General features: G+C 37.7%; 2 protein-coding genes across 2 annotated transcripts in view; both read left to right on the top strand.

The window, feature by feature from the left end:
* Window positions 1–14499, top strand: part of ZC3H15 (zinc finger CCCH-type containing 15) — an 18650-nt gene extending 4151 nt beyond the window's left edge. The window contains exons 3-11 of the mRNA XM_009643544.2: window positions 3234–3335; window positions 5658–5769; window positions 7543–7695; window positions 8792–8883; window positions 9955–10137; window positions 10831–10977; window positions 11147–11251; window positions 11492–11618; window positions 12397–14499. Of these exons, the coding sequence (XP_009641839.1) occupies window positions 3234–3335; window positions 5658–5769; window positions 7543–7695; window positions 8792–8883; window positions 9955–10137; window positions 10831–10977; window positions 11147–11251; window positions 11492–11618; window positions 12397–12590 (1215 nt within the window). The 3' untranslated portion in view covers window positions 12591–14499. The remainder of the gene's footprint in view (window positions 1–3233; window positions 3336–5657; window positions 5770–7542; window positions 7696–8791; window positions 8884–9954; window positions 10138–10830; window positions 10978–11146; window positions 11252–11491; window positions 11619–12396) is intronic.
* A 2066-nt stretch (window positions 14500–16565) lies between these two features.
* ITGAV (integrin subunit alpha V) overlaps window positions 16566–27066 on the top strand; it is a gene marked incomplete at its 5' end in the record, with an annotated part of 56264 nt that continues 45763 nt past the window's right edge. Inside the window, one exon of the mRNA XM_035899123.1 lies at window positions 16566–16687. Coding sequence (XP_035755016.1) covers window positions 16566–16687 — 122 coding nt within the window. The remainder of the gene's footprint in view (window positions 16688–27066) is intronic.

Raw genomic sequence — 27066 nt, 5'->3', positions numbered from 1 at the left:
CCCTGGTTTAGTTTAAAGCCATTACCCCTTGTCCTGACACAGCTGGCCCTACTAAAAAGATTATCCCTGTCTTTCCTATAGGCCCCCTTTAAGTACTGAAACGCTGCAATCAGGTCTCCCCGCAGCCTTCTCTTCTCCAGGCTGAACAAGCCCAACTCCCTCAGCCTGTCCTCATAAGAGAGGTGCTCCAGCCCTCGGATCATTTTCGTAGCCCTCCTCTGGACCCGCTCCAACACTTCCATGTCCTTCTTGTGCTGAGGGTTCTAGAGCTTAGGCAGCACTTAAACTTCTTGCTGCTTTCCGCACTGCTTCCAGCCATTTCTAAACACAATGACATTAGATCTCACTCGTGCCCACTGATTATGCAGTAACCATTCAGTTCTTAATTTAACTTTTTTCTTTCAGATATAATTTGCGTAATTAGTCTCATGCCATAATGAAGCCTGTATTATTTTATTCAAAATGTGCCAGGAAAATAATCAACAGCATGTTTTTCCTCCCTTTTACATAGAATGGGGGAAAAATTCCCTCTTTTCAGCTGTAAAGAGACAATCAAGATAAAAATTCTGTAAAATGTTCTTTTATTCATATCAGTGATAAATCTTAAAGCTAGATTTATCTTCCATGTTCATAGTACATCCTTGATACATTTAGTTTGGAGAGAAAATTCAGGAAGTTCTGTTTAGAACCAGTTTTACTTCTTATTGTTCATATCTCAGCACAAAATTACAAGTTGCAAATTTTGGTAATGTATTTGAATCTAAACAAAACCAGTCTCATTAAACTTTTCCAAGCATAACATATGAAGAGAAATCTCTACAGGTTTTGTAGTATGTGCTTTTGGTAAAGGAAAAATACCCCAATATCTAGAGCCCAAGCTTTCCACAAATATGTTTACAAGTTGTCTCAATATTGGTAAAGCAACTTCAAAACTGAAATGTTTTTGAAGTGACTCAATTTTTTGGAAATAGCTCATTGTAGTGTACCAGCTTTAATTCTTCTATCTTAAGAACACAGCTTTAGACTTTTAACAGAGTTCTGGATTAGGTCAGGTAATTTGCTTTCAAGGTGGGTTACAATACACCCCAGGCAATTTTGGAAAACAGAGGAGATGCCCGCGGGTCGCCTCTTCGGCTGAAGCGGCCGAAGAATTGGTCGTAAAGCCAAAAACTTGGTGTGCGTGGAGGGGTATGCGCACGCATGCCTGATCGGTGCCGCAGCCCAGCCCAAAAGCACCGTACCGGGGGATGCTGGTTCCCTTCGGGGCTCCGGCGCTGCCCGGACCTGTCAAATCACTGGCCGTTGCCCTTTAGGCAGTGCTGGTGGCCCCTTCTTGGAATGGGGTTTGGATTTTCAGCTTGGGCATTTTCTGGCCTAGTTTATCTGGCAGGAGTGCTCTTCCTTTTTTTCTTTCTCACCCTGTCCCTTCTACAGCTCTATGTTCTACGTGTTTGTATGTATGCTGAGTCTGGCTCTCTGAGGTGTAGGTTTGTATTCCTCACTCAGCTCAGAACATGTGTGTGGCTTGTTTTGGGGCTTTTTTTGATGCAGTTTGACCTGTGTGGCCAAGGAGGTGTTTTCTGGAATAACAGTTTAGTAAATCTTTCATAGAAGTTGGCTGCAAAATAATTTGAAGATTAACCAGCTATATCTTGTATTCTGTTTAAACTTCTGATGCTCAATTCCATGGTTAAACCAGATCTTAAAAAAACCTGCTAGAGTATGTGTGTGAGCTATTAGGATAGTCATGGAAATCTTCCAATATACAAAAAAAAAAAAAAAAAAGCCATGTTGAGAATACAAGGAGAGAACAATTACAGAAAATTAGATGTTTGCCTGCATCTATTGGCAAGAAAGTTAGTAGCTGTTTAGGCAGAATATCCATGTAACGCAAGTGTTCCCTTAAATCTAGCACTGCAATATATTGTGTCTATGGTCTTTGGAAATGTTAAGTTAGAGAGGTTGTTCTCTCGCTCTCTGTTGGCTTCAGTGTTTCTGATGTTCTTGCTGAATCCAGCTGCATAAGAAAGTTCTGCTTTTTATTAGAAAAAAATGCAGCTGAAAGGGGAAAAACTTGCATTGATTATTAACAATAATTTATTACATAATTCAAATACACAGAGATTATATATTCCATGTGGCATTTGCCACAGAAATCAAATGTGTGATCTGTTTTCTTTCCCAACTAGTTATTTTGACAAATTACAGGCTTTTCAAATTAGCATAAAGTAACAGAGGACGAGCTGCTGTTGATAGGAGATACATGGTAAATGAAAACAGGATGACTCTGGGAATTTGGAACTGTTTATTCTATAATTCTTTTATAATATATTTTTGGATTGGTAGGGTTTCCAAAAGTGTGTTTGAGCTGAATTGTTATTACTGGAAGGAAAAAAAATGTTGGTATCAAATCAAAGGTATGGATAGACTTTTAATGTAGGTATCTCAGTTACCTAAAAGAATTTTGCTTTAGATATTTGTGTGAAAGTGAGCTATCTTTTTCTTTTTTAATGAAACTTTTAATAGGTTTTGTATAGAGACCTGTCTCTAAGAATAAAACTAGAGATGTAGAGGAAGAATTGTTTCAGGCAGTAAACAGAAACTTCTTGCAGTGGAGTTTAGGTAGTACAAACAGCTGTCTGGACCTGACACAGGGGAAAGACTTGTCTTCAAACTAGTACAGTTAGAAAATTAAAAAGCTTAAAACACTTGAAAGTGAAAAATAATATGTTACATCTGGCAATATTAAACTATGTAACAAATATATAACGCTTATAAATGAATACTTGAAGATAAAAGTAATACATGATTTCAGGTAGATAGGAAAAAAAAGCAGTATTTATGGCTATTCAGTCTTCATATTTTCCTCACATGTTACTTAAATAGTCATCAGAAACATCTTGTCCTTTTGTTTTGAGGGGCCTGAAAACACTGTGTATATGTTCATGCTAATATTTGGACACAAGTAGGTCTAGTGATAAAAGCAATAGCTCACACACAAGCAGCATTTAGTAGGTTAGTTTGAACAGCAAATTTTAAAGGTGATGTGAGGAGTCTAAATATTGTCGATACTGTTTCTTCGGTTGCTTGTGTTGCTAGAGGAAATAGTCTGTGATTAATTGAATGCCTGAGAGGAGTGGCAAGTATCCTTTTTTTTTTTTTTCCTTTGTAAGAACTTGTTCCATCTGTTGGACTGTTTCAATTAATTTGGCTGTATTTATCTCTTGATTTAGGACAAAACATTTGGCCTAAAGAATAAAAAAGGTGCAAAACAACAGAAATTTATCAAGGCAGTGACTCACCAGGTTAAATTTGGTCAGCAAAATCCACGTCAGGTAAGCATTTAATCTGTAATGTTTTCATGCTGCATAGTGAAATCATCTTTCACTATATATACAGATAGTCATATAATACCAAAGTAGAAAAAAAATTGAGATGTTACTTGTCTAACGCTTTGTGACTAGCACAGATTTAACTAGACAGTCTTCTTGCAAAGCTTACCTAGCTGCGAATTATATACCAAAAAACCCAAACTCAACTAATACGTGTGTATGTTTCTTTACACAGTATTCCAATAGTTACATAATTGAGTTTAAGATATACCTGAAAGAAAATTCTAGAAACTGGCTATCCGCAAAGTGTGGTTATGTATTCTTTCTCTTTTTTTTTCTCTATAATTCTGACCTAATTGAAGAAATAGTAAACCATTAAAAATAAGAGTAGTTGTTACTAATATTAAAATTGGAATTGGGGGAAGATTAAAAAAATATATATAAGCCCATACATGCTGCTTATTCTACTTATGGAAGTGTTTATTATAATTTTAAATGGGAATAAGTCTGACAAATCTGCATCTATTTAGGGAACTGGTCAAAGAAACTGAATTTTTGAGCCACTGTCATCTACTCTGCTCTTCTCCTGTATGATGAAGTAAAATGTAATGTGGCTGAGATACAATGTTTAGATCACACTTAGTCAGAAAGCACAATTTTATGGAAATATTTTTACAATGGAAGTGAGCCAGGTCTGTTATTTCTATGGTGCTAGGGAAGCTAGTTGCTAAGTATTTATGCAGGTTCCTGTTCTATGAATAAGCCTGTGGAATATTACATTTGCATCAGCTGAATTCATGATGTCATGTTAAATTCCTTTCATAGCATAACAATGAACTAAAAAATATCAAGTACAACTTTACCTTTAAAGTTTATATTCTGGTCATTAGATTAACAGTTTCTTGTAGGACTGCTTGATGTCACTTCAAAAACATTGGTGTTATTCAAACAGTTCTTGTGAAATTTCTGTATAAAATCCCTGAATCTGTAGCATTTAATGGAATGCCAGTATGTAAATCAGCCAAGCTAAAACAATTTTTTTTCTCAAATGACTGATGGATGTCAGAAGGTGATTTTTAGACCTGACTATACCTTTCTTACCCTGTAAAATGGTTTTCAGTTAAGGTTGTCCCTGAGACAGAAAGAACACTGAAGCAATTATTGTTGTGTCCTGAGATACAAATGGAAATGCTGACAAGGCTTTTTGCTTAAAAAGGAAATAAAAAGGCAAGCTTGACCTTCATGCTCTCAGAACCCCAGGGTGAAACAAAAGCATTCTTAAAGTTCTACTTCTTTTGTAGTTGAAACGTGTGGTTCTGCATGCCATATAAATTAGGACTTGTGGACTTCCAGTATGAAAACTGAGTGTTCTACATGTGGATGAAATTAATCATTTCCCTTTTAAAACAATTTGGCATTTCCTTGCCAAAATTAACCATAAAAACAAAGTTTCTTTTTTAATGTTACACTGTATTTTACCAATAGAGTACCCCACATACTTGTATAGTGGTGTTAGTCTCACTAGCTTCCCTTAAGGATAAAAACCAAATCATCTAATAATGCTTCTCCCATGTCCTCTTTCACCTGTCTTTATCCCTTTCCACCACTCTGGTATAGATACAGACCTTTTCTGGCTCATCTAAAAAGAGTAAGGCAGGCTAACAGTTTTTTGGGTTTTTTTTTAATGCTCAAACTTTTCCTTTCCTAGGCGGGCTTGTTTTTCAGACCTTGGCCCTAGTACCTATAAAATGAAGGTTCTTGTCTTATAAATCACTGGTTATCAACAAATTGATACAAATTCAAACCAAAAAGTGTTCTGAAAGCAGATCCTAACTTTTACAGACAGGTTTCCTGGAACTGCTACTGGTATACATGAAGAGAAGGAATAAAGCCGCATGTAGGGGACTAAAGATAAAGAAGCTTTTTGCACAGAGCTTGTCAACTGTGTGGAATGGTTGCACTGCTGATGTATTGCAAAAGAGCAACTAACTTTTCCTATCCTCAGTGTCAATATCTTTCACTTGATTTTCTAGTCTGTAAAGGCAGAACGTAGGTAACTGTGTCATTTGAGGTACCTGCCAGCATCTTGCATCTCTGACAAATTGCGTTTGAAATCTCTTCTGTTCGAAAGATCAGGGCCACTAGGTGGCACTGGCCGTTCATGAAAGGGCAGGAATTCCGAGAAACTGGGAAATCACGGGTTCTTTGCCTCCTCCCCTTATAAACTAATTTAAAATTATTTGCTATTTTAAAGTGTAGTTCATATGAAGTGAGTAATGTCATTCTAATTATATATTACTAACTTCAAATTTGGGGTTGTTATAGGCTGCTCAAACAGAAAGTGAGAAGAAATTAAAAAAAGAAGATAAGAAAAAAGAATTACAAGAATTAAATGAACTCTTCAAGCCTGTGGTTGCTGCACAGAAAATCAGCAAAGGTATGAGTATCTGAATTCTCTTCATTTATGTTCTTTTACTCATATATCTACTTCAGGTAGAATAAACCTTTAAAAATGCCAGTTCATTTTTTAGTAAAGTAGATATGTGTTTCCTTCTCTATCTCTACCAAGTAGTTTGTCAGTACTGATTTAACACTTTTTTAGGAAGTCTGGGGTTAGACTATTAGAGTATCAAAAGCTATGTTGACACTGACAGGGCAGCTATAGATACTTGGCTGCATTTGAATTCATTAATTAGATGTTTCTGGATCAGTGGCATGATTTTTTGTGTGTGTGTGTGATGGTATTTGTTCAAAGCAGCCTATCTTTCCAGGGAAATGTGAACATCCAGGTATTACAAGGAATATAATATGGTAACTATTGTCTTCACAGAAAACTTGTATTCATATCAGAACAGTAAAGTTTTCCAGTTACTTCTGTCCCACCTCAGTTAACAGTAGGACTTGGTTTTGGAGGTGTGGTTTTATTTGAACTCAGTTATTGTACAAACTAGTTTTTTGATGAAATGTAAGTGTAAGAGTGTTTGATACTTATAGAAAACTCTACAATTGGCTGCCAGGTGACAGGGGGGCAAGAAAAATCGTACTTTTAGTAATGAACTAAATGTTATCAACTCTTTGCGTCATTAACCTTCTGGAACTAATGAAATTATGTGCAATAATTTTTTGACTAAACAAATGTGATTTCCATGCATGTCTTTAAAGCGAATCTGATGTTTGTTCACTTTTGTTGCACTTAGCAGCAACAAAGGACAGTTTTCTGTTTATGATCTGCAGTGGTCAGCTTTCTCCAAATACAGTAGCTCTTGACTTAAAGTTATTGCAGAAGACTAATACTGTCCTAACTAAAGCTTTACCTTTCTACTGAGATTGCCAACAAGGAGAGCTATATTACCTGAAGTTCTTTTAGGATCCACTCATTTAAAAAACTAGGTTTTTGGTTAAGATTTTAAACAGGAGATGCTGTACATGCTGTAGTCACTGGTGACTTGCACTAAGCTTAAAATCAGCAAGTGAAAAACTCTAGCTTCAAGTCTTACATGGGCACTTAATGAATATTACAAGTAAAGCGTTTCTGATTTAGTTGTGTCTCATAAATATGTTTCTACCTGCTTTCATTTCTTTTCTCACCTCTTTATGATCAAATAATTCCTTTAGTGGGATAATATTTACTTAAACTGTAGTTAGCTTGATTGAATGGTTCATACTATAACAACAGTTGCATATTTTGGGGGCTATTAAGCAGCCAGTTTTCTTTCTATTATTAAAAAAAGTAAGTGGTCGCAATGAGTGCAGGTTAGATTATTATAATTTATTCTAGTGTGATGTTGATCTGTTGAGGAAAGGCTGACATAAGAAGATGCTTGACTCTGCATTAGAGGCAAAAATAGCTTACTGTATAGGGAAGAAGTTGCACAGGGTTATATCTTGTATGTATTATGGTATATGAATAATTCTCTCGGACACACTGCTATCTGTATTTCTTTCAATAGCCAAGTGTCAGTTTTGATACTTAATGCAAGTATCATGCTATACAAAGTAAATATGACACGTTCAGGACATGGAGTATGTATGTCTGATGATCTTCACATTAAATAAGTTTCATTTTTTAAAATGTGTTTTCATTCTCTACAGACCCTAAGGATCGTATGATCCTAGATGTTGTTCTTGGAATTTTTAATATACAGCTTTTGGTCCAGTTTTGTGTTTTGCTTAAAAATAGTATTAAAATAGAAAAACTTTCTTCACTCAGGTGCTGACCCCAAATCTGTAGTTTGTGCTTTCTTCAAGCAAGGACAATGCACTAAAGGAGACAAGTGCAAGTTTTCTCATGATTTGTCTTTGGAAAGGAAGTGTGAAAAACGAAGTGTCTACATTGATGCAAGAGATGAAGACCTTGAAAAAGGTATAATACTTCTGGAAAATTACTACTAAGTTATTCTGATTCTGAAACTGAATTTTTAAGAGTCGTCTTGTGTTGTGATTATGATCCTGAAGAGCCTGGTCAGTGACCAAGACAACCCCTGTCACTACATTCAGAATTATGAACAACAGTGAAACTTTCTTTAAGAAGTGTGCTCACAAGCATTCTTTAAACCTTGTTTAGAAAAAGAAGTATGACCTAGTGATATTGGCTGGTGGTTCTCTAACTTTGCTGTGTAATGTATTATGTCATACAAGTAGGAAGTTGTACAGTATTTGGTTGGTCTTATAGTTGCTAATTCCTTCTAAGTTCTACGAAATGGAAGCGCAAAAGGAGGAAGTGTAATGACCAACCATGGTTGCCTTCCAGAGCTATTACTAGTGTTTGCCCAAATGTGCACAGTTCTAGAACTCGGGATACTTCGGAATTCTTTTCTGTGACTTTATCTCCTTTCTCCAAATCATTTGTTGGCAAAGTACTCTGGATTTTACTTTTACTTAGCAAGGGTTAGAGATTTTATAGTAAAAATAATTTCTCTGTCTTTCCACAATTCATCATTTCTCGGTCTTTATTTGAATTTTATCCTGTGTCATCCTAAGCGAATATGATAGGATTCATTACTGCTGTTACCATTGGTGATCTGGCTGCTTTTGATGGCACCTTTTAACTTCAACACAGAAAATTTGGTATTTTCTCTTTTCGATCCTCAAGTTGTATCATCTGTATTTCTGGACATTAGCCTCCAGCTGTCTCTTTTATTCAGCCATCTTCCTTTTCTTCTTTTCCCTTGTCCATGCTCGGTAGCGTATGGATGGAATGACACATTTTTTTTTTAGTCTTTAACTGAAACCCACTTTATGCATGTCAGAATATAAATTTCTAAGGCTTTTGAGGAAATTGTCTTGTAAGCAGCATAGGAGAGTCTGAAAACTTTATTAGAAAGGCCTGAATTTATTTTCCATTCTATAAACTAAGATGTAAAAATTGCATATTAAGACTATTACTAGGGAGTAAAGCAACTTGACAGCAATGTTTAGTATTTTGAATTTTTATGAAACCATCTGTTGTCTTTTTCTAGATACAATGGATAACTGGGATGAGAAGAAGCTGGAAGAAGTGGTGAACAAGAAGCATGGTGAGGCGGAAAAGAAAAAACCCAAAACTCAAATAGTATGTCTTTTTTATTGTTATTTTTATTGACCTGTAGTAGAGAGAATTAACTGCAGGCTGACATTAGATATGGTTGTCGTTACCTAAAGATTTTAGGTGGAATATTATAACAATACTCTGGGTATACAGTTGGGCTGATAGTATTTCTAACAATGTATTTAAAAAAACAAAATGACCCCAGAGCTTTTTCAGTCGTCAAGGTTTTTTCTCATGTAAAATATGAATGGATAGTAGATAGATAGCTTTCAAAATAGAATTGCTAAAGGGATTGGTAATACATCTGATGTATCCTGCTTGCTTAGAAGATTCAAGTATTGTGATTAGTTAGGTCAGTCATCTTATTGCAGCGACTACCATATATATTGGCTTATTTATGCTTATATGTCACCTAGTATAGAAGAGTTTAAATTTTCTCCTGTAAGCTAAAATGTACAAACTGAGAGTCATTTGTAGTTCCTGACCTCTAACTTCAAGAATACTCTTCAGTTTGTGCACTAAATTGTGTAATATCTTAATCTCTCTTTCATTCTTCAGAACTATCTCACCTTGGTTTCAATACTAAATAATAAAATACTCTATTGATACTGCTTAAATTTGCGAAAGTTAAAATTTGATATGGCTAAGTGTGAACTATGAATTGCTTGTTAGAAGTTCCTGAATGGCATCTTCACCTCAGATCATGAGCTGGAAGGTTTAACATCTGAGGCAGATTGAATTATTTTGATTAAAAGTACACTTACATTGGTGTGCAGAAGAGAGAGACTGTCAATGTGCTTTTACATGTACAACTGGATTTACAGTAGTACGCAGTTGCCAGTCTTCTGGGTCATCCTTTCTTTTTAAATTGGGATTATTTTAAGGGGGGAAAAGCTGTTGACTGCATGAGTTTTAGATAATTAGTTGCACCTCTTTCGTCTACTTTTTTAGCAGCAATGCCTTTCATGTGTGTTTTCTGTTTTGAGCACAACTGGCTTTCAATGACTGGACTTAGACATGTAGTAGCTATACATGCAGTGTAAATTGCTGGGCATGAAAAGACAATGCAGTGCTAACAACCATTGTTTTATACAGGTCTGCAAATATTTCCTTGATGCTATTGAAAACAACAAATATGGATGGTTTTGGGTCTGTCCAGGGGGAGGAGACAACTGCATGTATCGCCATGCTCTCCCTCCAGGTTTTGTATTAAAAAAAGACAAAAAGAAGGAGGAAAAGCAAGATGAAATTTCTTTAGAAGATCTAATAGAAAAAGAGGTAAAGTTATCAGACAGGTACCTTTTTGGTGGCATTTGTTTTCATTGTTCTGAAGACACAGTTGTAATTAACTTTCTAATTAATAATGAAAAAGTATAAAATGTTTTTATAGCTGTATGAACTTGGGTGAAGGATGCATAGTATTTGATTCATGTTTTTGTTTAGAAAATATACCCTAGTGAATAGATGAAACTATAGCTGCATACTTAGTGCAGGTGTTGGTAATCCTTTTTTAGGAGGCTTCTATTTCTTACTGGTATTTTTACTTTATCTACTGCAACTGTTTCTATGGGCCTTCCTCATCCCCAGCTCACTGCCTCCTTAGTTCTTGCATAACACTGATGAGGAAGCAACACCAAGAGAATGGGGCCTTCTGAAGGTGTTATGTTGCTGCTCTGCTTATTTCTGTCACCACTGCCTAGCAGTGTCAATTTGAGGAGAACCTGAGCTATTATCACTGGTTTCTTTCCTCCTCTGCTTTTCATGTGAACTTTCATGTCTATGCGTATTACTAACTGGAAATTCGTGTGTTGAGTCGAGCTTTAAGTTGATGGTGCTTGTTTAGCAGTGGTGAGAGTGAAGAAGGAATTAGAAGTGTTTTCAGTTAGTTTCTGGAAAAGAGTAATTAAACGTCTAATTTGTTTTAGCCTTTGGAAACAACTTCTAGCATTAATCAGTCTCTTTACTTGACAGCGTGCTGCCTTAGGACCAAACGTTACCAAAATTACTCTAGAGTGTTTTATTGCATGGAAGAGAAGAAAAAGACAAGAAAAAATTGATAAGGCTGAGCAAGATATGGAGAGGAGGAAAGCAGATTTTAAAGCTGGCAAAGCATTGGTGGTATGTTCTACATTCCAATTCTTAATGTAAGAAGAAAGAGTAAATAAGTTTTTTGTAATAAGGTAGCTGGCCTGGAATTGCTTTGCTTTTTTTTTTTTTCTTTTTTTTGTTTTACAGCAGTATAAATCCTCTCAAGTGATAAATTTTAAATTTCTTTTTCTGTCAATAGATTAGTGGACGTGAAGTATTTGAGTTCCGACCGGAGTTGGTTGATGCAGATGATGAAGAAGCAGATGACACCCATTATATTCAAGGAACAGGAGAAGATGATGAAGTAAGGAACAGTATTAACTTGAATAATATTTCAAGTTACATTCAAGTTTGAAAACTTTTAATTTGAGAGCTCTTACAGTACAATTAATTAGCTTGGTTCTTAATTTAACACTGCTACAGAGTATATTCTGTCAAAATTTTGGTGTCAAAAGGAAAATGAAAAAATTCCGTAGAAATCATGCAGAAATGGGAATTTCTGTAGAAAAGTACTTCATGCAGAGCATCTTGGTTTATTTTTCAGATGGAAGACCCTGTGTGCATAAACGATGTAGATTTGAACCTGTATGTTCCAAAGGCTGTAGATGAGACTGGTATTACTGTGGCTAGTCCTGAGCGATTCAGCACGTACAGTTCAGTAGAAAAAGATGGTAAGTTCATTATTTAGGCATCACTTACAAGGGATTGCATTGTTAAGAGCTTCCCAAAAGTTAGGTAGAAATGAATTATTGATCTGCTGAAAAGAAGTATTTGTTTAAAAAGGGGGGGGGGGGGGGGGGGGGGGGGGGGGGAAGTGAGATGACTGTGATGACTGTAGTTATTGATGCTTGTAGTTACTAAAGAAAAAGCTTGTAGCAAATACTATGCACTTCTTATTTTCTTAAGTTCAAGTTAAAATAAAAGGTAGTGTTTATAGCCTCTTCAAGTAATTCCTTAAGATGTTTGTTTTAGCGCTTTCCTTTTTTTTTTTTTCTCTCAGATTTAGTAAATGATTGAATAATATCAACAAAAATCCAAGCTTTTCTTCTTATTTTCTAGCTAGTTTAAGTCAGACTGTAATTTCATAGAGCAAATTCTTGATCTTGGTGTGCCTTGTGGAATGCATACCCTGATCTTTAAGACCCTGAGTCTTCTAAGTGCCGACATTTAGGAACAGCTCACTTTTTGTTTGACTCTACTATGAAAATAGGAGTTTGAAGAGTTGGGAGTTTTGAGGGGGATTTTTCCAACCTATTTTAATAATTGATGGTCCAAGCCTGCATATTAATCAGGTACATGCAATTTAACCAATATAAGTCTACATAAATTTAAAATAAAGTAGCTCCTTTATAGTTTCAAGACTTTAAAGCCTGTTCAGTAGGATTGCAAATTAGTGATTAAGAACCTTGTGACGCTGAAATGTGTAAGAATTCTTTTCTTTTTTTTCAGATAACAAATTAAGCGAAGCTTCTGGTGGTGATATCAACAGCGGTGAGCAAAATGATTTAGAGGAAGATAATGATGGAGATGGGGAGTTGGAAAATGGAGTAATTGATGCCGTTCCAGTTGATGAAAATCTGTTTACTGGAGAGGACTTGGATGAACTAGAAGAAGAACTAAACACTCTTGATTTAGAAGAATGAAATAAAAAGCTCAAGTGAGGAGTTAAATCTATGTGACAGAGTGAAAACTGACTACGTTTTTGGTTTTTTTTCTCCTTTTTGAATAGAATTCTTAAACAGGATGTTTATGGTTACCCGGCTGATTCTGATGGGCACGTCATATACCAGGAATATTTTCCTTCAATTTCATCTACTCCAGTCTTGACTATGCTCACAGTAAAATATTCAGAGTAGTTCAGAATTACCCGACTGCTGGATTTGCAGAAAATGAGATTATAACTTTCAACTAAAAGTAGGAAGTGTAACTGCTTTGCCAGTATGCAAGTATAAGTGGGCAATTTGATACCAGGTACAGTATAAAAATCAAAGTATATGTTCTTTACCAGAACTGCATTTTTATTAGTGATTGTGTTGATTTAGAAGCTGCCTGAAGTGTTTTTAGGCAGTACACTCTAATGGAGCTGATGCAGATTATGCTTCTGATGCAGATTATGCTTCTTTAAGTGGTGATTAGCTTTATATGACCAGCTGGATACTGAAGATTGTGAACTGATACATCATACAATAAACTATGGTGCCCTCTGTTTAAAATGTTTTAAACTTTCCCACCACCTTTTGCCAACAAAACTGTAAATAAAAATTACCAACTTTAAAATACCTGTGTTGATTTTTCTCTGTTAAGTTAGGGTATCATATCAAACTGTTAATAACTTCCTCTTCTAATGCAGTGATAAATGTTTTTCTCTCCATCCCAGAAACAGAAATGATGATGTTGGCTTCAGTTAAATTAGGGTAACTGCAATTACAATTTTTTTTTTTCCTACACTTCATGCAGTGTAAAGTTCTTTACCCTACTGTTCTTACCTCCTACTCATATCCATGAATTGATCTAATCCATGCTACAGATCACTCACTGCTGTTTGAGCCTCATTCTTTCTCCACTGTGTTTTGTGTGTTACCGAAGACTTGAAGCTCTGCAGAGCAGGGGTGTTACGGTCTAAAAAATGCCTGTCGTATCTTTGGTGTCCTGTAAATAGCACAAAGTTACGCAGTAGTAAGTTGCCCCAAAGTGGAGCGGTGGCGTACCCTGCAAGGGGCACTTGGGTAAATGATGTCACCATGCCCTTTTAAAATGCATCGAAACCCTGCCATAAAGATTTCTCAGTAGTGGTGCTTTTTCAAGGGGGCTGTAGGTTATGCCTCCTTGCCGTACTCCTAAATTGTATCTGCAACAGTATTATTGTACTAATGATACCATTTGTATCGATTTTTCTAAAGCTTTTAAATTGCTACTTAAAAACCACTAAGATCCATAGCATTGTTAGTGAGCTTTCTCAAACTGTTTTTGGGTGGTAATATTAGCTTTAATGGTTATTTCTGACACTGCTAAATTGACTTGTATCTTGAGTGCTATTTCTAAAATAGCTGGCTGACTTAGATATTTTTTGCCATTTTGGGGATCTTTGGAATTTGTTTTCTCCTATAGGAACAAAGAGGCCTACTGAAATTGACTTCTAAATGTGTTTAAGGAGAAGTTGTAATATCAGGTATAAATATTTATTTACAGAGACTTTTCTCCTATGGCCATAAATAAACAGTGTCGGACAGATTATTGTATTATACTGGCCATCAATAGAATACCTGGATATCAGGACACTTAAGAATGCAATTCCTATTTGAATGTATGATGCATAATTTTTCAAAGTTGTATATTTTAAGTGGGAATAAAAGTAATTTAATCATTACCAAGGATGAAAATGGCTTTCTATATTTTGTGTCTTAGAGGCTGGTATGTTGTATATAGTATGATTCTATAACACTGATCTCTTTCGCTGATCTAAATAGGTTAAATTTTTGCCACAATCATGTCAATGTTAATTATTTGCATTTTGAAGTGGAGGAATGACAGGGTAAGTCACACTAATTTCAGCTAATAAAACACTGACATAGATGGGCAGAGAGCGTGTGTGCGCTCTTTTGGGTCTAAAGGGCTCAGTCATGGTGCATAACTCCTCTGTGCGTGTACCATTTAAACACTATGACAGTATTTAAATAGGTTGAATATCCCTAAGTTAGTTGAAGAAAAACTCACTTTCATAGGCAGTAGTTCCTGACAGATGACTTCACGTGGTCAGGAAACAATAGTTCACTCTCCCTTTTTGGTTTTCACCCTTTCCTCTCAACTTAGCCTGGCACTTCTCCTGACTGGACTTGTTGTAGACTCTTGGCTTGGTTGGTCTGTCTGGATTTCCAACCATAAGAGCAGGTGGCTGCTTTTAAAGAAGTCTTTGTTAGTGTAGCACTTGGGCATACTTTTAAGGATTAGTAGCGACGTGCTGCTACTTGTTCCTGCTGCTTGAAGATAGGATTGAAGATAACCTGTTAAAAGTTCTCAGTCTTGCGAGTTAAAGAAGCCTAAATTTGCAGCTGACAGGGAGTTTCAGTCAATAAATGCCTAATTAAAAATAAATGTAAAGGCCTTAGGGTAGATTAATTATTAGTATTTTGGAAATGAGCACTGTGATAGAATGGAGTCCACCTGAAAGTGACTTACTGCTGATATGTTCCTGTTGATGCAAGTTTCCCGCAATTAATCTGATGTAAAGTAAGTCACTTATGGAAAAACGAGATGATATCTGAATCCTAAAATAGCAGTAACTTCACTTCAGTGACCATTCAGTTTGCATGGGTCAAAAATACAGTATTTCCCTTTACAGGAGCAGGAAGACTCGGTCTGGGACACTTACTGGGTCGAGGTCAGGCTGTAAAGGATTGTAAAACAGGCACGAAACACCTCTGCAATAAACTTTATTCCTGTGCTTTGCAGCCTGCACCACTGTTCGCATCATCTTGTTTTTCTCATAACTTAAATGAGTCCTATGTGAGAAGTGTAGCATAGCTATGGCTTTAACGTTTCTTGAGGAAATACACTGGTGTCGCACTCTGCCTTTACAGCACTTTTGTTACCAGGCACCTGTGTGGGCAAAACCAGTTTAAAAAATGCTACAGAAAACCCATGGCTTTCCTTCCTGGTGTTTGCTGTTGTGGAACTAGAGTATTTGTTGGCTTTAAATTTTGGTGTATGTTAAAATCTCACTTCTGTCACACACAAAAACTGCTTGAACTGCTTAAATTGGCTGGCTTTAAATTCTCGGAGGTGTTTTGGTTTTGGGGGGGTTTTTTGGTTTTTTTTGTTTTGGGTTTTTTTTTTTTTTTTGAGACCTATGTGATTGAATTTTATGCTTGCCACTGCTTTGTTACTCAGAGCTCCCTACTTGTTTTATAATAAATGCTGTTGATAAAAGCCTAGAAAAAAAATTGGAGAAAAAGTAAATGTAAAGATTGACCTTAAATACCATGTTATCTATTAGTTGTTTGGAACAGGGGTGTTGCTGTTTCTTAATGGACAACGCTCCCCAACTGCTTTATATCAAGGGGAGATTTTTACTATTGATAAACTTTGGACAAAGCAGTGGTGCTTTTCTTGGCAGTTCAGTATTATCGTAATAGATTGAGTTTATTCAGCAAATAGATTGTACAGAAAGAATTTACATGTAGGGATTAGTACATTTTAATGAATGTTTTCTTTTGGAGTTCTGTAGTCAGATGCGTGGAATAACAAGCATCAAAAAGTAAGTCTTGGACATTGTGAATGCTGATTTCTGCTTACTTTGCAATGTTTATGCCCCTTCTTTAAAAATTGCCTGAATATAATAAGCAATGCAGGCTTAAATATTTTTTCAGTTTATATACCTTGCAAATAACATAGTTGGAAGTTTCATAAACAGTGTTTGTTATTCTTGTTCCAGGTGCTGCTTTTGAATAACTTACTGAAACTGTGGAGTGATTGTGACTACACTAAAAATACTACAAAGTTAGATCTTTGTCTCCCTCACAGTGAAATTGCTGTAGCCCTAAGTTCAGAGAATGAGGTTGCTCTCATATGCAAACATCTCTCATATTCACCTGAAGTATCTCAGGAGAAATACCCCCTGAATAACATCAATAAGAATAGGAAGAGAATTGGAAAAATTAGATCCGGGAAGGCCAGAGGAACTGAAGGAACAGCAGCTGCACTGCATCAGACTCCAAAAACCAGACACATGGGGAAGAAAGAGGTGAGAAAAGGAGAAGACCACATACTCCTCAGGAGTGCTTGTCGTACGTCGCTTCCAACTATTTTTTGGCTAGAAGATCTCCTCTACTAGATACAGCCCCTGCAGGTTCTTTCTTCCAAGCACGTTGCCTGTTTCTCCCTTGAATCCCTATACATTTTCAGTGTCTTTTTGGAAACCCAACAGTTCCACTGCGCTGCTACATCTCATGTTGAATATGACTCCTACCAGCTTGTAGTATCAGATCTCTAGGGAATAATACTTAGAGGAAGTGATATCCTATGCCTGCCTTTGCTTTGACCTGATGCCAAGTAGAGAAAGCGGATATAAAAAAAGGAGTTGATGTATTTCAGTTGTGAAGAACACAATCTCTTGATGTATTTCAGTGCTAGAAACTTCTTTTACAAAATTAGAAACTTTAAGTGCTTGATTCTTTGCTACGAATGGGCCTTAAACAGCAAAATCATTAATGAAGCAAAATAGTCTTTGTTGCCAGTTATATACCGGATGTATTTTATGTAGCTATGATCACATTAAGTGCTTTTACAGTGATATCTGCAAATTACCCTTCCCCCTGCTTATGCTACTATTAGAGGCTTAGAAGTGACCTTGGCTTAGTCTGTCACTTTTAGTTCTTTCGTTTCAATAGATGCTCTGTCCTTTTACAGAGAGTGGCTGTTGCTGGTGTTAGCAATAAGGCCAAGATGTTTTATTCATTTATGATGTTATAGCCCTAATATGTGAGCACACTAGGCTCCTTCATAGCACATTATTGAACTGAACAGCAAAAATAATCAGTTCTCTCACTCAATAAAAAAAGCAGAGTTTCACTTGTGTTTAGTGAAACAGACCCTGGAGGTAATCTATTTTACATTTGTGATTGAAAATTGTTACACTGAAATACATTCAGACATAATTTTGTGCAAGGCTGGCTTTTAAAGCTAGAGATGTTCCCAAAGTACACCCAATCAGAATTAAAAAATGTAGATGGACTCCTAAATTAGAGCAAGACACAATGGAAAAGGAAGCATCACAGCTTTACTTGGGAGGGGGGAACCCCACCCACCCACCTACCTACCTACCTAAATTGCTGTATGAAATGCATGGAAAAAAGTAGAAGCATTCCTGAAGGGAAGAGAGGAGCAAATTATTACAGAAGGTTCACAAGGCAAAGCGATATTCTTTGTGCAGTCAGCCTCTAGGGAAATGTGTTCTATGGATGCTGCATCCTTGGACCTGTGTTGGAATGAAACTGTCTTGTCAGCACAGAGTATGGGCACAGGGCATCTTTTATAGTTGTAGACAATTGGCTAAAACTTTACACTTCTCGGGCCTCTCATAAAATTTAACAGGCTTGCTATTCCAGGAGACCTTTTGTGCTGTTCATGTTTCATCTCCATTCCCGTTTTATTCCTTGGTCTACCTTCTGACAGTGAGGCTGTCAGTCTTGGGCTCTGAAAGCTGCGTGCAAAGATTGGATTGAAGACGTTCTGGTAGTTTGGTCTCTATGCAACAAACATGAATCCACTGCAAACTCCCAGTCAATGTTTTCTACCAATCTTAGTAACATCTTACATGTCAAGTAGTTCAGTTGTTGTGGTTTGGCAACAGTAGACTACTTAAGAAAAAGATGAATTGACCACCACTTTAAAAATTCTATAGCTGCAATGTAATGCCTCCTTAAAATCAGATAACAGCAAAGTTCCTAGTCAAGAAACCTTTTATCTTCACTCTTCATCACTTTCTTTCGTTGTCTTCTCTCTTTTCAAGTACAAACACTACAGAAGGCAGGCTTTTCTGACTGACCTCTCTAATCCATATCAACTTGCTTCGTAATCCTTGTGTAAACCAGCTGGCTGTGTTCTCCCTTTGGGCTCCCTCCACCAGCATGGATCGAAGCACGGTATTGCCCGGTAGTGTGCTTTCCTAACGTGGCTCTAAACGTGCCAGGGTTTTGCTTATGAAATGGAGAGAAGAAGCGTTAGGGAAGTTGGTCAGAAAGGATGTAGCAAAGATCTTATCTCTAAATGTCTGTCAGACTAGAGTCAAAATGATAAGAGGGGATAAGCTATAAGGGATCAAAAGGAGTTTAATTGCTGTTGTCTCACCTATGTGAATTTTTTCCTTGAGTAAGGAGCAGGTAGGTATCAGATGCACGTTGCGTCAGTAGCGCCAGCCTTGCACCGCAGGCTGTTCAGTCTTTTTCTTGTCAATACAAAAAGCCTGTGTTCTATAAATAGTGGTTCTGGATTTTGTCCCACATAGTGTCTTCCACATGGAAATATAAAGTTACAGCCTACAGAATACTTGCTATACATAAATAATTGGCCATTCTTTGTATGCATGGGGATGCAGGAAGAAGTGGAAAGAGGACTGTTCCCTCCAGGACAGCAAAAGGGAAAAAGCTTTTAAATGTGCTCTTTATACAAAGCACAGAAGTGTCTGCAATTTCTGTCACTGATAACTGTTGTCAGCACTGACTGGCAGACTTCTTTTGGATAGATGCAAAAGAAAGTTTTTTCACCAGCAGCACCCCACCAGGAGTCTATTGGAACAACCTCCTGGCAATTGCAGGCTAATGTCTTAAAAGCAAACAGCACCACCTTCAAAAACAAAACAAACCCACAGCGAACCCCAAGCCCCCCTGTTAGAACGGTTAGAGACCCAATTCTGTGTTGAACCATTTTCTTTAGCTTTATTCCTTGACTTGCGTATTTATTCTTTAACCCAACAAAGACATAGTCACCAGTATAACATTTTGTAGATAACTATGTGCTTTGGTTTAATATTAGTGACGGACAGGAGAGCATTCCTTGGATGTAGAGGAACAAAATATAATGGCTTTCAAAGTGAGGGTGAGTTTGGGCTCTTAGTTTGTTTTGGGAGAACGGGGATTTTGGGATGGGGAATAGGGAGGAAGTTTGGACTCTGGGCTGTTCTGTAAGGTGATAACGTGTCTTCTGAAGTCAAGAGGCTGGAGCTGATGGCTGAGCTTGTTTGCCAAGGCCTGGGATGCCTGGGCTCAAACACTTGAAACCCTTTTTGAGAGAGAGGGGGAGGGAAATATCTGTTTCCATGTCAGATTGTCTTACTGTGATCTTTTAGTGCTTTTGTATTTGAGTGTAAAAGAATATTCAGAGTAACGGGTTTAGTTTGTTAAAGGATTTCTGAAGTATTAACACATAATGTTACCCCTTTCCTTGTCAGATAGAAAGGAGCTTGGTTCTACTTTACCCCACTGCCTTTCCATCCTACTTGCTCCGCACACTATTATGATTTTGACGCATAATTCTTCAACACGTTTGAAGTCTGAACTCATTCCTAAGCATATAGCAGTCTGAAGAATCTTTTCATATTGCTAACCAGGGAATTCTTCGTAAGTTTTCAGCTTGTTTTCGTTGCAAATCCTTTAGCAAGAATGTAGTAGTGTTACTGTAATACAGGAGCGCTAGAGGACAGATGCTTCAAGGCAAGATGGGGCATTATGTTTCTGGAATAGTGAATTAAAAAGCAAAGACAACTGTTCTCTGAGCTTCATTAGATCACTCGGAAAATGCATGATGAAAAAAATCATAGGAAAAAATCAGTGAAAAATTCTCAAAAAAGAGGGAATGAAGTTGTACATAAACCGTCACGCTTTTACTAAATGGATTATTCTCACTTATGATGGGAATGGCAATGTCTTCGTAACAGGAAGCAGTGATCTTGGGTATTTCTGTATAACCAGAAGCAGGCAAGAATGTAAGAAAACTAGAAAATGTCTCCTCTTCTGGCAATTCTCCATAAATGGAAATCTACTAGAAAGTGCCCCTTGTCTTCCCTGCCTATAGATCCCGGCTGCAGGGAAGTGTTCTGTTTCTTTTTTGCTCCTAATAGAATACTGTTTCATAAGCAATTCTGCCAGGCAGAGTCACTTCCACTTTCTAAATAAAAACTGTGCGTCTGTTCTAGTAGTGTGCTCTGTGTGCATTTGCTATGGCTGACGGCCACATCAGAAAGGACAGTACTTAAAATTGTATGAAAACAATGACAGGCAAAAAAAGGGAAGGGTTGTTTGTTAGGGAAGAAATTTAGATGCAACTGAAGATAAGGTGGTGGACAAATAATGATTTCTTCCTCACTTTTGGGTAACTGTACAAAAGTGGTGTGTTCCAGAGGACCTTTGGTGAATATAAAAAGGCAGAGTTAATTTCATGGCATACAGCAAGCCATTTACCTTCTCTAGAAAGAAGGAAAAAGGTGGAGGAGAAAGTGATGAAGAGATAGTAGGGATGATTATTTATTAAAGCGTAATATTAGCACTGTCCTATTAATTATGCCTGCTGTGTATTTGCTAGCTCCGTGGGATGAAAATGGAAGGGAGGGTTAGGAAGAAGCACAGGTCTAACTGAAGTCAGAATCAGCCTGTAAAGGAGCTGCCACTGCCCTAGTAACTGGTGTAGGGAGCAGGAGCCGCTTCATCTAGTGGGCTGACGTTGCACAGTGTATTCACATAGCTGTTTCAGTAGGGTAGGAAAAGGAGAAATATAGAAACACCTTCTGTACACAATGCACGTATTCCATGTGAGGTGAAAGAGCAAAGAAAGCCTGTGATTTGACTGTTTCCTCTTCTCTGTTTTCTTCTCCTGCTCTAGAAGCAGGAAGCCAACTCCATTGCACTCTCTAGATTAGCAAATTCTCCCCATCCCCTTCTAGAAAGCTCTGCTGAGACCTTTCCTGCCAGAAGACCCCATCTCTCCCTCCCTGTCTTCTGAAAGCTCCTTCAGGAGGGTTAGGCCAAGGCTCCGGTTTGAGTCTGAAGGTAGGTGTGGAGACTTCTGAGGCTTTTCCCTCTGAAGGGACTAGGGCGGTAATTAACTTTTTGTCTCTCTACTACATCTCATATATGCATGGGTATTATGAAAACATTTTTTTAGATTGTGTAGAGAATACTAGAGGGTGGATGTTTTCCTCATCCGTTTCTTCTTTATGACCTTATTTCCTGTTGATCCTTTTCTCCAGAGTAAAAATACTTTTTTAAAATTTAAAAGTTTAAAAGTATCATTTTAAAAATATTTAAGTCTTTGGGGGTGTTACTGAGGGACATGAGGATACATTTGCTTGTTAGATCTGTAGAAGTGCTTAGATCTGTAGTGTTAGATCTGTAGAAGCAAAAACTGAGACACACGATTTTATAATGACTAGTTTGTCAGACCGAAGAAATATGAATCCTTTTGTAAATCAAGTAGAGCTGTCCCTGAATTTGATGCTATGAAATCCTAATGTGGGGAAAAAAAAAAAGGCCTGGTGAGTAACTAGTGTTCCATAAAACACGAAAAGGGGATGATGGAAAGACATTGACTAATACTGAGGTAACACAGTTATCAGTATGGACCAAATGGGGGAAAAAATCCTGGTACGCGTCACTTCCTTTTGAACTGGAAGACTTCGAACTCTGTGCTGAGAGTTGTTTGCCAGCTGAAAGCTGATTTTTTAAAAATAGTCATACCCTCATTGTCCTAAAAAAAAAAAAAATCATTGCCCTGTAGCCTGTGGCTAAGGACTGCTTTTGCGGAACAACAGAACGAGATTTTGCTGATATGGTGAATTGCTCGTATGAGCAATAAGGCAAATCAAGCTTACAACATCACTGTAGTGGTTTCCTGATGTTTCTCGCCCATGGAAGTAGTGCTTCCATGGCTTTCAGATTTAATGATTTTTCAAGAAAATGAACACTTAAACAAAATAGAAAAAAAAGACATCCACTGACCAAAACAAAATAATATGTAAAGTCCATCTTTTTGGTCAAGTTAAGCTTACTGCTTTGTTAGAAACAGAGTTACGTCTTAAAAGATCTGCCCTGGGCAGCTAAGCTGTTTGACAGATCCCAGTGTCTGGATGGCACAAGAGCAAAATATGTAGTAAAACTCTCATGTTGATAAAAGCTTTTCTGGGAGACTAATAGTGGGATCTGTGAACAAATCAGTGGTAATCCTTTCCCTGCTCCAGATACTAATACTACTGATACTGTAAAGCGCTGGCTCTGCTAAGAGGCTGAAGCTTATCGCTTAGGTACAGGGCATCTTGCTGAGCCTTTCAAGTAGCGCATTCACAATTTCTACCAAATTACAGGACTCTGTCCGTCTCTCGCTGATGAGTGTAATGTCATGAGGAGGAGACACAATTGCAAAGGAAAAATATTCTGACATGCTCTATCCTGCTACAGGCTGGAGACTCAGGAATTGCAAAAAAAAAAAAAGAGCACCTGTCCGCCAGAAGTGCCTTACAGCTTGCAAAGCTTTATTTAGCTGTGTTAATAACTACTTGTTAGTCTTGTTAGTTTGAACTCGTACAACTTGTAACAGGAAATGAGTTTTATGTATTGAATAATGGAAAACAGTTCTTTAGACTCCAAAGAATAAAAAAATAATTTTATTCAATTATAAATATAGATAAAAACTTCAGTGTCTCGTTAAAAGGAATCCCGGTTCTTCTGTCCGCTTCTTAGTGGTTAATTTTCACTGCTGAATATCATTAGTCAATAGCCTATAAATCGAAAACTAGAGCTAACAGGAGAGTAAATATAGAAATGTAATTCATTTGTTTACATTATATAATCTGATCTCCGTTGCTGTTATCTATTTGTTAGTCGCGCTGAGAACTGAACAAGCTCGTAAAGAAAAATTGCATCTTCACTGAAAGGGTGTTTCCTGCTTTAAATTCACAGCAAAGTCTGGTTTAGGCTTTCATTCCTCCACCCATGACTCTGTCAGAGATAGTAGCTCAGTGCAAGCAATGGAATCAATCACTCAGTCTCTTCTGCAACAGAAAATACTTTTCCTTCACTTACAGGAATCTTGGCTTTGATTAGAAGTATAATCCCAACTTGTAACACTTCATTTTTTTTTTCCCATGTTGAGGCTGGAGGGTGTATTAATACCATAGAGGGAGATGTGGCTACGCTCTCAGGCTGTCTAGACTGATTGACTCTGTGTTCTGAACTAAGGCCAGACAGCAGCAACGCCAACGCTTCCGCTTGCATGCAGCTGGTGACTAAACTCAGTGGGAGCGGAGCAGGGCGCTCCATGCTGAGTCAGGAAAATAAGAGGCTGCTTCACCTTTCTTGGCCCAAATGATGGGAGAAAGCAGATATGCGCGAAACTGCTGTTGAAAAAGTAACTCTCTTCTGGGAGAGAGGAAATCGTTTGAAAAAGATTTGCCAAAGGATGAGTAACCTCTAACTCTACGTAAAAGTCCAAGTTATTCCTCCGGCCTGTCTTTTAGGGATTCTCTGATAATGAGTGGTAGCACTGCACGGATAATGAGTGGTAGCACTGCACGGCCAATCCTCAGGAAGCTAAAATTTATCATTTGGTAAAACAATTCCAGTGTCTTAAAAATAACTTATCCTTCCCTGCTTGTGTAATATCATGAAGTTATACAGTCAAGTAGGGAAAATAAGTCTTCCTTTTCCCTAAGCTGCTGACTGATCAAAGTACATATAAACCACTTTTTTCTTTCTTTAGTTTGTTGCCCTGCAAAGTTTGTTGCAAGAATTCGCAAACTTATTAACCCATCTGCAGTCTTGCAGGTCTGTAGTGTAACAGCTGTGGGAGTAGCCAGTAAATAACAGTTAATCCTATTAATAGTTTTTTTTTTTTATCTATGAAGAGGCAGCAAAGTTAGGAAAATTAGCAACAAGTATCAAGTTTAGGTATAGGAACTCACCTCCTATTCTTGATAGAATAAGAATTTTTGAGTTGGCTTCCTTAAGAAATTATTACTACCACTTGGTAGCAAGAACAAGTGACTGGAACACAGGATTACCTGGTTCTTCTTTCTGGCTCTGCTATGGATTTACTTGAACAATTCTCTTCCATGCACTGCTGCTTGTCAGGCTGTGATGTACTTCACTGCAGACAGGGAAGCTGTGAGAATGAATAAATGGAAATGTTTGGGGGTTTCTTCCTTTGTAGGTCATGAGATTGCTGAAAAAACTACTTTTAAAATATACTTTTTTTGAAGTATAAATATGTAAAGTATGTATTATTTACTGCTTATAGTAAACAGGAGGAAAGAGTTCAGACCTAAAGCATTTTTAAAATGGAAACCTTTTAACTTGCAACCCCTTTTCAGTGAAAACAATTTATGGTGAAATCCTCTCTCACTTTCTATCCTTGTTTTCTTTTTCCACTCTTACTGGTAATTTTTCCAAATGAACTTGTAAAAAAATTTTAACAGCAGGTAGGCAGCAGTAGGCTTCCCAAGAATCCATGGTATAGAATACAGCTTGCACATCTTACAGCCAGGTTTTAAAAGGTTGCAATTACTCAGCCTCTTTCTCTTGCTCTATTGTATTTTCTGTTGGCTTTGAGGCCACTTAATTTAGCTTCCACCTTAACATAAAATCTGTCTGTATTAAGATATAGTAATATTGAAGTTTTCAATTTAAAGCAACTTTCTCTATTCATTTAGTGAGAAATTGGAATGATCTCCTGGTACCAATGTTCACTTCTTCCCCTTGGAATCCTTTACACATTACACTTTTTTTCTGGTGAGCCTAAATATCACGGTGTCAGTGAACGCAGGCTGATTGGACATTACTAAAAAAAAACCCAAAACCCAGACAACTCAACAGTGACTGTAAGTTTGCGCTCCAAGGGAAAACAAGAAACTAATTCTGAGATGTGATTCATTAGCTGGTGATGAAGAAAGCACTTTTTTTTTTTGGTGAAAGGTCCTTGGGTTCATGAAAGAACAATTCATTACAAGGAAAAGGCGGCAGACAATGTTGAATGCACCTAGTTCAAAGTTTTAATGCACTACTTTGTCTACACTAAATTAAGCCAATTGCATCAAAACTTCAGGAATATTTAATGATTATTAAATCGCGTCTCTCTTCAGTAGGTCAACAAGCAGTTCCTTCACAAACATTATGCTTCTGACTGCACTGAGTAAGTCACCTTCCAGTGTTCCTGACTCATCGTTTTCTGCCGTGACGATTGCGTTCCATAGAAGCCACTTACTGGCCGTGTTTTCAAACTTTGCTTGCTCTGAGTCTTGTTAGGTCTGCCTGGGGCACCTGACTTTTTAGAACTGAGGCTGCAAAAGCCCACTTACAGTCAATTTAACAGATTTCAAAGTAAAATGATCTCTTGTAGAATTTAAGTCTAAAATTTCACCAGTGGTTCCCATACTCAGTTCAAAGGTTTGGGGGGGAGTTATACCAATATTTTAGAAGGACACTCTAGCTGATGTAACCTCTATTCTTTAATTTAAAGAAGACCTTTAAGGTAGGATTTTCAACTTCTTGTGGCAGGTATTGTGCCATAGAAATCATCGCTTCTGTTGAAGAGGCCTCGGCATAATCTCTCCACAACATGGTGTGTTTTCTGAGGCGGCTTCTTGTATAGCTTCGTGGGGTTTCATATGCTTATTTTATAAATTATTTTCTTCCAGGATTTTCTTAACTCTGAATCTGTTCCTTGGTAAATATGTATGGGGTGTTTTTAACTTGTATTTAGGGTTTGAAACATCATAATTTGTTCCTTTTACTTTTTATCATGCTCACATGTGAAAAGCAAAGCTAAAAGTTTAGACTTTTGGTGGCAATAGTGTGAAACATTACATGGCAACAGTATTGGGTTTTATGAATTAGTAGAAGTTAATTCCACTTCATCGCTGTTCCAGCATTTATTTATTTTTTCTCCCCTAAAACACCGCTATACTGAGCAGATGTTGAACTCTGCTGTAGGCTGATGTGGGCAAAGCTACAAGGGATTTGATAGCAGCCTACAACTGCCTGAGGTACCACGATGACAGTGCCAAACTCTTCTTAGCAGTGACAGATGATAGAAGGGCCACAAACCGCGGCTAAGAGGTTCAAGCCAGAGGCCGGGCGCTTCTTCCCCCGATGTGTAGTGCAGGGGTAAAACAGGTGGCGACACCTCAGCCTGGGAGGTTTTGCAGACCCAGCTCTAACAGCCCTGCACCCGCCGCTTGGCACCGCTGCCTTGGCACTGCTGGAGGTGCTGCAGGGCTCTTCATTACTTCATCTAGCATCTAGTTTGAAAATCGTTGCTTTCCTCCATGGATGGGTCCGCACTGGCACGCACTTCACTCTTTGCTTGTGTTGACAGCTTTCCTGAAACGGACTGTCCCCAAGGCTTGGTCAGAAAGGCGTTGCTGAAAAAGTCTTACCGAGGAAGACTTATAAGACAAAGTAAGGATCCGTCCCCCTCTTCTTATTTCTAGCGCTTCTCAGTAGCACTCAGCCTCTTTGGGGTTCGGGTCCGGCAGAAACTGGTTTAGGACTCGGCTTGCCTTAACTAAAGGGAGACCGCAGGGCAAGCACTTCCCCCCGCCCAGCTGAAATCTGATCGCCCAGAAGCTCCAGCCCCGCC

Source organism: Egretta garzetta, unplaced genomic scaffold (genome assembly GCF_000687185.1).
Source record: "Egretta garzetta isolate BGI_Z169 unplaced genomic scaffold, ASM68718v1 scaffold297, whole genome shotgun sequence".
NCBI classification, from domain to species: Eukaryota; Metazoa; Chordata; class Aves; order Pelecaniformes; family Ardeidae; genus Egretta; species Egretta garzetta.
The sequence above is the reverse complement of the archived record's forward strand: the minus strand, read 5'-3'. Positions and strand labels throughout refer to the sequence as shown.